The 14,139-nt window shown below is 35.7% G+C and overlaps 2 protein-coding genes and 1 non-coding gene across 3 annotated transcripts; 1 reads left to right on the top strand and 2 right to left on the bottom strand.

Moving 5' to 3' along the window:
• Window positions 1-2,062: 2,062 nt before the first annotated feature.
• LOC7480368 (3-hydroxy-3-methylglutaryl-coenzyme A reductase 1) lies at window positions 2,063-5,354 on the top strand. Its single transcript, XM_002300508.4, has 4 exons — window positions 2,063-3,170; window positions 3,697-3,878; window positions 3,981-4,327; window positions 4,690-5,354. The coding sequence occupies exons 1-4, from the start codon at window positions 2,209-2,211 to the stop codon at window positions 4,930-4,932; spliced, it is 1,734 nt and encodes a 577-aa protein (XP_002300544.1). The 5' UTR covers window positions 2,063-2,208; the 3' UTR covers window positions 4,933-5,354.
• Window positions 5,355-6,055: 701 nt separating this feature from the next.
• On the bottom strand, window positions 6,056-6,128 carry TRNAK-UUU (transfer RNA lysine (anticodon UUU)). Its single transcript has one exon. It is a non-coding gene; the product is annotated as a tRNA-Lys (tRNA).
• Window positions 6,129-7,291: 1,163 nt separating this feature from the next.
• LOC18096010 (thioredoxin reductase 2) lies at window positions 7,292-11,092 on the bottom strand. Its single transcript, XM_024584668.2, has 2 exons — window positions 10,022-11,092; window positions 7,292-7,539 (listed from the first exon to the last, which is right to left on the bottom strand). Exons 1-2 carry the CDS (start codon window positions 11,058-11,060, stop codon window positions 7,469-7,471), a joined length of 1,110 nt encoding a protein of 369 aa, XP_024440436.1. The 5' UTR covers window positions 11,061-11,092; the 3' UTR covers window positions 7,292-7,468.
• Between the last annotated feature and the right edge of the window lie 3,047 nt (window positions 11,093-14,139).

Here is a 14,139-nt window from a genome sequence, read left to right as displayed (position 1 = left end):
CCTTATAAAAGGAGAAAAATCTGAAAAAATAAAATCTTCTTATCCAAACCAACACCAAAATTAGCGAGACCATTGAGAAACTTCATGAGTAATTATTAAGGCCTCGTTTGTTTGCTAGAAAATAGTTTCTTTTTGTAAAGTGAATTCTGGAAAAGTGAATTATTTTCTGATATTTGATAGTGTAATGAAAAATAAGTTGGAAAACACTTTCCAGTGTTTGGTTATATCATGGAAAATGAGTTGGAAAATAACTTATTAATGTTTTATTTTTCTCAAGTTTATTAAAATAATGAGGAACAAATCTTACAAATTAAAAAGTTGAATGAGAATGAAATTGAAAAAAAATATAATTTCATAAATTATCTCAAATAAAATAAATAATAATCAAAATAATAGAGATCAAATCTAAAAAATAAAAAAAATGAAAGATGAAGAAATTAAAATAAAAATAATTAACATTTCATAAATTATTTCAAAAAAATAAGTAACAATCAAAAGAATAAGGACCAAATTTGATAGATAAAAAATTTCAATAAAAAATGATAAAGGAAAAGCAAATAACAATTATAAAAATGAGGACCATAGTTAATATAAAAATTAAATTTTAATAGATGAAATTGAAAAATAAATATTCAAAACAAAATATATATAGCTATCAAAAGTTTAAGGACCAAATTTGATATAATCAGCCAATAATATGATATTTTTAAATTTTTCACAACTTCTGGAAAGTGTTATCCGCCCAAATTTTCCAGGAAAACACTTTCCTGGAAACCAAGCCAAATTTTCCTTTGACTGGAAAGTGTTTTTCGTTGACCAACTTTTCTAATGTCAAACAAACACAAGAAAGTTTGGAAAGTGGTTTCCTAAAAAGTGAATTCCGGGAAACAAACATAGCCTAATTTTTACTCAATAAGAGAGATAGAGATGAGAAAGAAAAAGAAGCATGAAAGAAAAAACGTGAGAAAAAATATTGTTGTTGTTATTATTATCAAAGAACCATCTCAACCCTAAGTTGTTCAAGGACCTTGACGGAATCTCACCATCCTCATTTATTTGATAAAAATTAAGCACAAAGTAATGTGGGTCTGTGCAAGTTTCAAGTCCAAAGAGCTTTTACTTGATAGGGTGTGTTAGAGAATAATATAAATCATATTTAGGGACTTCACCTAAGAATTTAAGTTATTTGGTTGCGATGGTTCTTTGACAATTATTATTATTATTATTATTATATAGTTCATATATATATATATATATATATATATATATATATATGAGGAATCAATAGTCCATTTTTAGTGGTGTATATTCAAAGCCAAAGCACTAAATAATAAGCATGCATGCTTACAAACCGAAACATGGTACAACTCAAAATTGCAATCAAATTAAGCCTTCATGTCCCATGCAAAAAATAATAAATTAAACTCTAAAATGATTTAAAAAGAAGAAAAAAACAATAATATTAAATATTCAAAAATAATAAAACTATATCAAGATTTATCAAATAATGAAATTATTTTTTTAAAAAAATGCTAAAAATATTTAATTATATTAGAGATCATAACCAAAATATTATTTAATAGTTGAATAATACATACATGCAGCACTAATTTCCTAAAATATCTAGACAGATATTGATAAGTCCTTCTACAATTGGTCGTAATAATCTTTATTAAAGATATTAAATAATAATAATAATAATAATAATAATAATAATAATTGATAATAACCCTGTTTTAAAATCCAATTAGATTCCACAGGTTGATTTGTGATCAAGTCACCCGAGTTAAAGGCAGAGAAAAACCAGGTAAAATTTATCAACTTTTTTTATTTTTATTTTTTTAAAATAATATTTTTTTTTACTTTTTATAAAATATAAAAAATTAAGTTAAGTCAAATCAATCTATTTGACTCCTGACCTTAACTTACCCCATATTAACTTTGGGTTTAAAAATTAGGAAGAGTAATAATAGTAATAATACAGAGGCATGCCGTACATGTGAGCTGCGATACAGAGCGCCAACCTCCACTATTTGTACTATAAAAACCTTCCTATCTCTCCGCTCTTCCTCTCAAGCCTCTCCTCCTCCCTCTCTCTCTCTCTCTCTGACATTTGTTTGTTTCTTTTCTTCTTATCAATATCTTCACCCTTTTCGCCGGACTTCAATACACGAGGTCCGCCGGCGTCCAGCCAAATCCGACGTCAGCATGGACAGACATGCCGGCGAACCCGCCCTGAAACCATACCTTCGTCACCACCATGATCATCATGATTTACAGCCTCCGACGTCTGTAAAGGCATCGGATGCACTCCCATTACCTCTTTACTTAACAAATGGTTTATTCTTCGGGCTATTTTTCTCCGTCGCCTACTTCCTGCTCCATCGTTGGCGCGAAAAGATCCGAAACTCCACTCCCCTTCATATCATCACTTTCCCTGAAATCGCTGGGATAGTATGTTTGGCTGCTTCGGTTATTTATCTTCTTGGTTTCTTTGGGATTGGCGTTGTTCAATCTTTTATCTCTCGAGGGTCTAATGATTCTTGGGATGTTGAGGAAGATAATAATGTTATGATCAAGAAAAATGGTATCGGTTGCACTCCTGCAGAATCACTTGCATGCACTCTTGCCCCTGTTTCGAGGGAAAGAGTTGTTGCACCAACGATTCAAGAACCATTAATTTTATCAGGTGACGACGAGGAGGTTATCAAAGGAGTGGTATCTGGGACTATTCCTTCGTATTCTCTTGAATCAAAGCTTGGAGATTGCAAAAGGGCAGCTGCTATTCGGCGTGAAGCGCTTCAGAGGATGACAGGGAGGTCTATGGAGGGATTGCCATTAGAAGGGTTTGATTATGAGTCAATATTGGGGCAGTGTTGTGAGATGCCTGTCGGGTTTGTACAGATTCCTGTGGGAATTGCTGGGCCATTGTTGCTTAATGGGACGGAGTATATGGTCCCAATGGCTACGACTGAGGGGTGCTTGGTGGCCTCTACAAATAGAGGGTGCAAGGCTATTTATGCATCAGGTGGGGCTAGTTCTATGTTGCTTAAAGATGCCATGACTAGAGCTCCTGTTGTCAGGTTTGGGACCGCAAAAAGGGCTGCTGAGTTGAAGTTCTTTGTTGAGGATCCTGCTAATTTCGACACTCTTTCTGTTGCTTTCAACAGGTTCTTGATTTTCTCCTCTTTTTCCTATTTTTTTTAAGAAAGCAGATATTAGACTAATTAATCAATCTTCCTTTTTCAAATTTAATCCTTCTTTTTAGTCTTCTTTGGCCTACAATGATTTATTTCTTGATTTCTTGAAATTTGAAATTGTCCATCTCCAAGGCTAGCTATCCAGCCAAGGAGCTAGAAAGTTGGTACCATATGATTTAGGATACTGCCAAAGTCTGTTTGATTTGGTTTTGCTTTTTTAAAGAGTGTCTTGGCAGAACTTTTCTTGATCTTTTGGCAATATTTTGTTGTTGGTGAATGAAAACTTATTGATGGCGATGGGTTCTAATTTTCTTCATTAGTATTTTGCATGGGTTAACCATTACCCGCCTATTTTATATTTATCTACCACAACAAGTTTTGCTTTTCTAATGTTCTTGTCTCTGTCCGGAAGATTTTTATATTCCAAAAGGAAAATTATGGTTGAATTTTTTATTTCACACGGGCACAGATACTTGACGTGGTGGATGATATGCAGGTCAAGCAGATTTGGAAGGCTACAAAACATTAAATGTGCAGTGGCAGGAAAGAATTTGTACATGAGGTTTAGTTGCAGCACAGGTGATGCTATGGGAATGAACATGGTCTCCAAAGGAGTCCAAAATGTTCTTGATTATGTTCAAACAGATTTTCCTGACATGGACATCATTGGCATCTCTGGTAAACCCTCCGTGCTGCTTAATTTCCATTTTTGGATTCATTATCGGGTGATGTATACAGTTAATGATTCGGTATTTTCAATCTGTGTTTTGAGTTCCTCAGGCAACTTCTGTTCAGACAAGAAACCTGCAGCTGTAAATTGGATTGAAGGGCGTGGAAAGTCAGTTGTATGTGAGGCAATCATAAAGGAAGAGGTGGTTCAGAAGGTACTGAAGACCAATATAGATACCTTGGTGGAGCTTAACATGCTTAAGAACCTTGCAGGTTCAGCTATGGCTGGTGCTCTCGGTGGGTTTAATGCCCATGCCAGCAATATTGTCAGTGCAGTCTATATAGCCACAGGACAGGATCCTGCTCAGAATGTTGAGAGCTCTCACTGCATTACTATGATGGAAGCTGTTAATGATGGAAAGGACCTTCATATCTCAGTCACCATGCCTTCCATTGAGGTAAAATGCCTAGCTAATAAGCCATTTCCAACCCTTTTGGTCTGTTGATTCAATATTCAATATTCAACTCGAGTTTCGGGGTGACTCGACAGGTTATCTAGATTTAACCGAGTTAATTATAAGCTCGAGTTTTTTCTATTTGAAACCCGGCCAAGACCCGTGTCAACTTACTAGACCGGGCCGGGTTTCATAACAATTATCATGACATATAAAGAACCTTATTTTAGCTTTGTAATTGAAGAGGAAGGCCATGTGTAAATTAATAGTCATGCAATCAAAAAACTGTGTTATAATTTGAGTTCTGACATCAAGAGCAAAACTCTAACTCTCTTTTTTTTTTATTCATCAACTATTTGGTTCAGGTGGGCACAGTTGGAGGTGGCACCCAACTAGCATCTCAATCAGCTTGCTTGAACCTGCTTGGAGTAAAGGGCGCAAGCAAAGATTCTCCAGGATCAAACTCAAGACTCTTGGCTACTATCGTTGCTGGTTCTGTTTTGGCAGGAGAGCTGTCCCTCATGTCTGCAATTGCAGCTGGTCAGCTTGTAAAGAGCCACATGAAATACAACAGATCAAGCAAAGATGTGTCAAAGATAGCTTCCTAAAATATTTTAATTGACAAGATATCTTACAATGAAGAAGCAAAAAATAAATCTTCAGTAAGAAAGTAGGAAATATAAAAATCTAGACAGATTGCTGGCGAGTGTGTTGAGGGGACAAACAAGTAGATTGTCATGTGGAGCAACTAGTTAATAAACAAGGCCAGTTCACATTGCTGGAATCATGTGACTCTGGTAGGTCTCTTTCCAAGATTTACCAGGATGCTTCCATTTGTGAGTTTTTTTAAAGGGATAGTGGAGCCATGGTCTGTTGTTTTCACCTCTGTCCCTTGCATGATATGCCAATTGTCGAGGCTCTCTGGGCCAAACTGTGATCTCTTAAAGTTAATTTTTCTTGTTAATTGTACTTTGGATCTGGATTAACTTTAGGTGAGAGCATCTCTTAATGAGATTTAGATCTGTTTCAAGTGGCTGTTGTCTGTATTGTAACTTTGCATTTCACTGTTATCAGGCTACGCACATGATCAGGAAATCAGCCCTAGCTGGTCCAAAAAACCCTTGATTGTGTATATTCTTAGCACTGTGATCACTAATTTTGAACCTAAAAAAATCCCATCAGGGAGATTTCTTTTTTGATCAAATTGCATTCCCAGCAAAAACTAACAATTTGCACTGACAAGCTGGTGAGATTGGCTTTGGCGTTAGGCATCATCGATTTGTTGGCGTTGCCCTCTATAACACATATTGTAGGTAACATGGTATATAGAATGCTTTGATAAAAAAGAAAAAATCAACAAGAGGATTGCAAGGTTGACATTTATGAGATGGGGGCGGGTGTTAGGCATATCACCCGCTGGGATGAAGGTGATAGGGCAACCCCGCCTCTTCAATCAAGGGGATGTTATAAATTTAGTAATAATTGTTTTTTAAAATATATTTTTTAAAAAATATATTAAAATAATTTTTTTATTTTAAAAAAATTCTTTTTAATATTATCACATCAAAATATAAAAAATCAAACAATTATTAATTTTTTAAAAAACAAAATTTAATTATTTTTAAAACATAAAAACCATATAGATATAAAGTCAATGGTTCAGGACGTTACAGGTGCTTACCAGGCTGGGCTTTCAAAAAAGACGGAAGAAAAAATATGAATTTTACGCTACGCCGTCTGTGGGAATCGAACCCACGACCACATGGTTAAAAGCCATGCGCTCTACCAGCTGAGCTAAGACGGCTTGCTTGTTCTTATTAGCGGATTTGTTTATCTATACCATCTTTGCATGATGGAAACTAATGAAGGAGCATTCACACCCAATAAATTTGTTGATGGGGAAATTACATTTCAGACCCTGTTGGTTCAGGGAAGCTCCACTTTACATCTCCTCTAAAATACCCAATGTCAACCCTTGAGTTTCCAGAAGTTTCGGTGTGATTATTATAGGCCAATTTTGTAATTGTCTTTTGAATTTTAGAAAATTTATTATCGCATGTATGAGAGCTTGGGAAAAGTTGACAAGTGAAAGCAAATGGGAGAAAAAATGGGCACTACTCCTCTAGGTTTCATGAGCTATCTGCTGGCTCCTTGGGGCTAGATTGGAACTCTTTCAAAACTACAGAGCTGACACTACAAAATCTTAAACTACAAGGATCAATGTGGAAAATTTCTGAATCTATGGAGGCTAAAATATAGCTTACCCTGTGTTTAACTACTTCTGTCACAGTTTATAGCAAATGGATAATGAGAGAAGTCATCTTCTTCAATCTGAGATCTTCGAAACCTAAAGTTGATCATAATATTGTTAGGGTTTTTGACTACCTTGATGTTAATGGCTATCAGTTCTTCACTGCTATACAATACATGCTGCAGTGTGCAAGGTTTAAACCTCAACAATCTATTATGATGAGGTCTTGTTGCTTGCGTTTTGCATATCAGCCCTCTAGAAAAGATGGCATCCACTCCAGAACTAAGTCCCCTGACCTGAGCCTAGTTTCATTGCAAGCTAGTTTGGAAATTGAACGGTCAAGCATAACCTGCCTAATTGCCCAGGTCAAGGTCAAGGTCAAGGTCAAGATCAAACTCGGATGAGAACTGACCAGTTGAGATTTTAAAAAGAAAAAATTATCTAAAATAATATCGTTTTAATATTTTTTTTCTTCTGAAAAAACAAATCGATGCAAACCCACAACATGGCCAGGATATGATAACTATGATTCCAAGAATATTATGTTTTTAGTTCAAAATGGGGAAACTCACGTGCATCGAAGTGAAGACATTCAGTGTCAGTGATGACAAACAAAAGGCCTCAGCAAAGCATCATTTGGAAGCTTTGATCGCCTAACTCCAATTGGAGCACCATGTGTCAGGACACAAGCTACCCAAATAAGTTCACAGCAGACGGAAGAAAAGGTGGAAACATAAATTATGTCCAACAAATTCCACTTACAAATCGAGTAATGAATGGACTGATAATATTGTGCTAATGTTGTATACATACTACGATGCAATCAAAGTCTGCAGCACATCTGGGTAACTCTGTTATTCAGATTCCCGAGTACCCTTTCATATCCTAGATAGTCAATCACTTTTGCCCTCTTGGGATCCAATCTCTTGCAAGTAATGCTCTGCATCTAGCGCTGCCATGCAGCCTGCATTATCATCAAACAACAGATTTTAAGTCAATCAGAATGAGAACACAAAACCAGGTAAGGTGGATGAAACAAAGCTATTCCTTGAAGGTACTCTTGCTCAGTCAAAATTAACCAACTATGGTCCAAAATGGAACATCAATGCAAGAAAAGCAGATGTCAGTTTGACCCTCAAGGTGAATGTGCTTCCAACTCTAACATAGGTGTTCTGTACACTCCAAGCAAAATCCATTGCACTAACAGTTTTATTCACCACAAGGAGCTCTCAGTAGGAGCTTTCCCTGTTCAAAAACACGTTTTTGAGAAGTTATTTATGAGCCTAACTATCCATACAGACCTAATATTGTAAATACTGGGTCCTAGACAAACTGTGGTGCATGCAGTTATCGGAAAGATTTCTATATTTTGATATCTTATTTGTTATCGGAAAGATTTCTATATTTTGGCTGGACAAGGTGTACAGGGTTTGCCCTTATGCACCAACTCTGTGAGTTTGGTATTGTATCACAATATATATTAAAATATATTTTAATATTTTTAATATTTGCACATCAAAATTATTAAAATATATAAATTTAATATTTTTTTCAAGTCAAATACAACTTTAAAACGCAATCAAATACAATTTTAACCACGATGAAAAACCACCTCTAAGAGGAGTAGAGGTTACCCTTGTCTTATTTGAGCACAAAACATTTAACTTGAACTGGCACATGTAGATCCATCAAACAACAATTGTCTTTCAGACTTCATTTTATCTCTCACAATCAAATCGTGTGTTATGTAGAATAAAATCTCCAAAGGGATCTGCTTAGTTTATGCACATAATAGTAGTTTCTATTTACTACCGGATAGAAATGCTATGTTGCCCGTAACAGTTCAACACACAAATGAAGGGATGATATTTAAAATGTGATCCAAATGCTAAGTATGTGGAGCACTTGCAAAAGTAATTTTATTAAAATATTTTTTTTAAGATTTTCATTTATTCTTTGCGTCAAGCTGAAACCACTACAATACCAGAGAACACACCATTATGCAACTATTAGAGTGTCCTTCTACCTAAAAGTTGACAGTCTTGCTTCCAAACAAGTCAGGTTACTACTACATGATTCTTATTCCATCAGCAACCAAAGACAGAAAACCACTTCACAGCCCAACTCCAGTAACAATATATTTCTTAGCATAGTTCCTGTTACACTCCATTTCCTCTTACAAAGAACACTCTTTGCATGAGATTTCTTCGAATTTCAAGACCCCTTGGTCCGAACCTCATTGTTTTCTTCAAATTGGTTCAGGAAGAGAGGGATTTATAAGAGAGGCTTTGGCATGTAATATCAAACAAGACCAATCTGACAGCATTAATCACATATTAAGCATCCTTTATACACCTCTGTCAACAGTTCAGGGTTAGAGTTATATTGGGAGTTTTATGTCTGCCATTTGAAACTCTATCTGAAACAAGCATTTAAACCAATGACAGAGAACGCTATTTCAGCAAGATCAATCAAATTGTTCACATTTTCAAGACTAGTTAACCTCAATCTCACTGCCTCTGGGATGGTTTATCAATTGAACAACATGAGTAGGTGTGGACAAATCGTGTTCTTGACATTGGTAAAGCCTACAACTTATACAAAGAGGCTTTGATACGATAACATCAAGTACAGTGGCAGCTACTTTCATAGACAAGGGAGGGTAGCAGCCTCCCAAAGGATTTTCAATTTTTTACCATATATGCATTTAAGTCTTTGTATTTTTTAAATCATGCAATTCAGTCCTTGCACCTCAAAATTTGCTTGCAATTGAATACTTGATTTCGAATTTTTCCTTTTTTTTTAAGGCTAAACGTCTCTCTATGTGTATATATAGATATATAACGAACACATTAGTTTGAAGCAATAAAATACAAAATTTTCAGTGCTTCCTTTCCCAATTAATTTAAAAGTATTATTTGTACACTCATTATACTAGACAATCAAAATTACAACAAAAATTGAAAATTTAAACTATTTTTTCTTTCTTTCTTTTTTTCATTTTTGATGGAATCAAATATATTATCCAAACTTAATATGAATGGAATTGTGTGCTGACACAAGCTTTACACCATACTTTCAGTCATGTTATTGCCTCCCCTAAAATCTTGTTCAGGATCCGCCATTGATCGAGTAGGACCAGACAACTAACAAGATTCAACATCTAATACCAATCATGACACTGACGGTGCATTTATTAACCTTTCCTGAAGGATTCAGGATCATAACTTACACTCTGAGGTTTATGCCTGCCCTTCAAACTATTAATCAAAACATTCATATTGATAGTGCAGAGAAATCATTATATGCGAGGTTTATGCCCGCCCTTTAAACTATTAATTAAAACATTCATGTTGATGGTGCCGAGAAAAAATCATATACGAGTCCTAAAAACCAAACAATAAAATTAATCATAGAACATAAAAAAGGGGGTAAATGAAACAAACCAGTGCCAGCAGCAGTAATAGCCTGTCTGTACTTCTTATCCTGAACATCACCAGCAGCAAAAACCCCACGAACACTAGTCTTTGTAGTCCCCGGTTTAGTCGCAACATACCCATCAGAATCCAGCTCCAACTGCCCATCCAAAAACCTAGTAGCAGGCTCGTGTCCAATAGCAAAAAACAACCCATTAACCTTCAAATCCGAAACCTCCCCAGTAACCACATTCTTCACTTTAAGCCCACCTACAACCCTCTCTCCATAAGCCTCCTCCACTACAGAATTCCAAATGACCTCGATCTTCGGATTCGACAACGTCCTACTTTGCATTATCTTAGAAGCCCTAAATGTATCCCTCCTGTGAATAATATAAACCTTAGATCCATACTTGGTCAAGAAATTCGCTTCTTCCATTGCGGAATCCCCTCCTCCAATCACAGCCAATGGCTTCTCCCTAAAAATAGGCGCAGCCCCATCACACACCGCGCAAGCCGAAATTCCTCTATTCCAAAACGTTTCCGACCCTGCAAAACTCAGCTTCTTCGCCACCGCCCCGGTAGAAACAATAACCGAATCAGCAACGACACGTTTAGAATCAGTGAAAACCTCAAATGGGGTTTTCGAAAAATTCACTTTAGTAACCGTTTCAGTAAAGATTTGGGTCCCAAAACGGGCGGATTGAGCCCGGAACTTCTCGGTCAGATCACCCCCCATTATTCCTTCAGGAAAACCAGGAAAGTTTTCCACGTCAGTTGTGGTCGTAAGCTGGCCGCCGGGGGCGATATCATTTGCCATCCAACCTTCAAACAAGATGGGTTTTAGCTCAGCTCGAGAGGCATAGATCGCTGCAGTGTGTGCCGCGGGTCCGCTTCCGATTATGCAGACACGGGTCTTGAGCTCTTCCATGGCGGTGAAGGTTGCGGTGGTTATTTTAGGAGTGGACGTGGTGGAGAAGGAAGCGGCGACGATGGACGTGGTGGCTATGCCTATGAAATTGCGGGCTTTAAAGAGGAGGGATTTTAGTCTGCTGGATGTTTGATTCATTCCTCTTTTATGGGATTTTGCTTTTTTTCATTTATTTATTTTATTTTATTTTATGTATTTTTCCTTTTATCTCCTTGATGTTTCTTAGGGTTTTACATCCAAAGAAAGAGGATTTGTGGTTTTTTAAAAAACTGAATTGAATGGTCAGCCATTTCAGAGCTACTCAAGTTCGGCCCATTAGCAGCTGGCTCATGATAAGAAGCCCAGCCCAAACATGAAGTGACCAGGAGCCCATAGTCATCATTGGTCATCATAGAGATTCCCTTCTTCTTTTTAAGTAAATAATTAAGGGATTAATAACATCATAATTAAAGCTTTAGCTTGCTAACTTTATAGAAAGTCCAAAATACAGTGGCACCAAGCCCTAAATTTCAACGAAAAAGCTTTGCCTTCTGTCAAGAACATAACTATGTTTAGTCAAATAATGGCAAGGTGTTAGGTGCTAATTATACAAACTTTGATTAAATTCTTCCTTTCACACCTACCATGAATATTCTTCCCTAGATTGCCACCCTACCGATATTATCACTACATAATAATCTATTAGTGTGTTTGGTATTATATACTATAATATTTTTTAAAAACTATTTTTTTTATAATATATTAAATTAATTTTTTCAAGTTTTTTTTCTAGTTTTTATATTAATATTGTGAGAAAAATTCGATTCAAAAATTGTGAGAAAATTCAAGAATATCATATATATAATAATACTTGCCACTCTTTGTAATATAGCTGTCAAAATCGATTCAAAAATAGATTTGAAAATTCAAGAACAGCTTTGGGTATTTTTTAAAAAAATTATTTTATTTAAAATTATTTTTTTAATGTTTTTGGATCGTTTTTAATATACTAATTTTAAAAATAATTTTTAAAAAATAATTAAAAATATTCCGTTAATATATTCCAAGCAAAAATCAAACAATAGCTACCAGAATTCTAAATATTTTTCGATAATATGACAAGAAAAAGGAATGAATTAAACTAGTAATTGGTTTAACAAGTACTTTTCTCGTTAATTTCTCCAAACTTCTCTTTCTTCTGCTACAGAAGAATTCATGGCAACCCAATATTCTGGATTATATATACACAAGGCAAGGAGGGGAATAGTTTCAACTTCCAAGCACTCTTGAAGAGGCAAAACAAGAAGAACAAAAAAATCAGAATCTAACACAGCAAAAGGCACAAGTGAATGACACGAAAAACACTATGATTTTTTTTATACAAGAACATCCAGTGGATATACATGATTATCTTGGGCTGACTTGTTTTTGTTCCACAGAGATGGATGACCTCTTAATGAACTCCAAGCAATCTGCAATGGCTTCAGAGTAGAAAGAATTTGATCTTCCAAACGATCTGCAACTGTAGTGTTCATCACCTTTTTCCATGTAGTGGCAGCTGGTTGCATCCATCACCAATACCCTCTTGCTGCTACCACATCTTTTGATGCCACTATCCCTACCCATCCCTCTCTTCAAATACTGCACTGCTTGTCCATAAGAAGATCTCCATCTACTCAAGAACCTGAACAAGCAGAAAAATCTTGCTCTGAATCTCTGAACTGAAAATCTTCTGGGATACTTTAGCCTGAAACCTCTTGTGCAGCTGGCTCCATGGTGGTGGTGGTGGTGGTGAAGACGACCTCTCTTCCCAACTTCGGTGTCTGCCATATGACCCCTTCTCTGATGCTAATGCAGGAAAATTAAAACTGATGCCTAAGTTTCTTATATAAATTAGGTTGAAGAAGGACTTTTTGGAAGGTGAGTTGTAATGATGAGATACGAAGGGACTTAGAAAATGGTGGGTTTTTTGTGTTGTGGCTTTTGGACGGTCTAATGGGAGAGATTTATGCATTTACAACGTGGATATGATCATATGTATCCTAAAATATTATTTTTTCTAATTCGTCAGCAAATTATACACCGATATTAGTTTATATATCAATTAAGATTAAAATCTTTTTTTCAACATTTTAAATATAAAATAAAACTCCCTAATTTATAAAAAATTCCACGGTGTTAAGTTATAACTATCAATATTTGTACTATAACAAATCCTGTGGGGTATATCTCAACTGGTCAGGTCGTGAGTTTGATTTCTAAAGGTCACCAGTACGAGTCCTACAAACCTCAGAGTCACTATAGGCTTATATGGTCATTAACTTTAGAATTTGTAGGATTAATCAAGATGTACACAAGATTGCTCAAACACCCACGTAAATCTAAATAAAAAAAATTATAATATAAAAGAGATGTACAGAAGAAAAAAAAAACACAAAAGCATAACTTTTAATGTTGGAAAAAAATACTCTTATTATTTTTTAATAGATTCTTATATAATTTTTTTCTCTCTTGCCATATCTCTATTCTAAATTTGAAGTATAGTTTTAAAACTCGGTCCGGCCCGGCAAGTCGACCGAGGCTGAAACCGTGCTGAGTTGAAGAAAAAATAGAGAAAGAAAAAACCTGGTGGGTTGACCCGGCAAGATCCAGTCAAAAACCTGGTTGCAACCCGTTGACTTTTGTGTTTTTTACTAAAATGACGTCGTTTTGATTTTAAAAAAAATTAACTCAGGTGACCCGGTAACCTAGTCAAAACTTGAAAATAGGGGTGAGCAAAAAAACCGGAAAACCGATTAAACCGGGAAAACCGGAAAAAAAATAACCGAAAAACCGAACTGAAAAAAAACCGATTAAATTTTTGAAAAAACCGGCCGATTCGGTTTGGTTTCGGTTTTATAAACAAAAAACTGAAAAAACCGAACCAAACCGAAACCGACAAAAAACCAGAAAAAACCGAAAAAAACCGAGCCAAAACCGGAAAAAAAACCGAGCCAAACCAAGAAACCGAACCAAACCGGTTCGAACCGGTTTTTGCTCTAAAAAACCGAACCGAACCGGTCGGTTTGACCCGGTTTCGGTTTTTTTAGGTGCCAAAAGCATAGCCTTACATCGATGCGATCAAAAAAAAAAATGGTATCAGTGAGTGAAATCCGGAAAGAGCAACTTGCGATTGCGGGAGACAGAACACTGCTTGTAGATAACCATATTGATTTTCTTATGCAGAAGATTTGTTAGT

Source organism: Populus trichocarpa, chromosome 1 (assembly GCF_000002775.5).
Source record: "Populus trichocarpa isolate Nisqually-1 chromosome 1, P.trichocarpa_v4.1, whole genome shotgun sequence".
NCBI lineage: Eukaryota > Viridiplantae > Streptophyta > Magnoliopsida > Malpighiales > Salicaceae > Populus > Populus trichocarpa.
The sequence above is the reverse complement of the archived record's forward strand: the minus strand, read 5'-3'. Positions and strand labels throughout refer to the sequence as shown.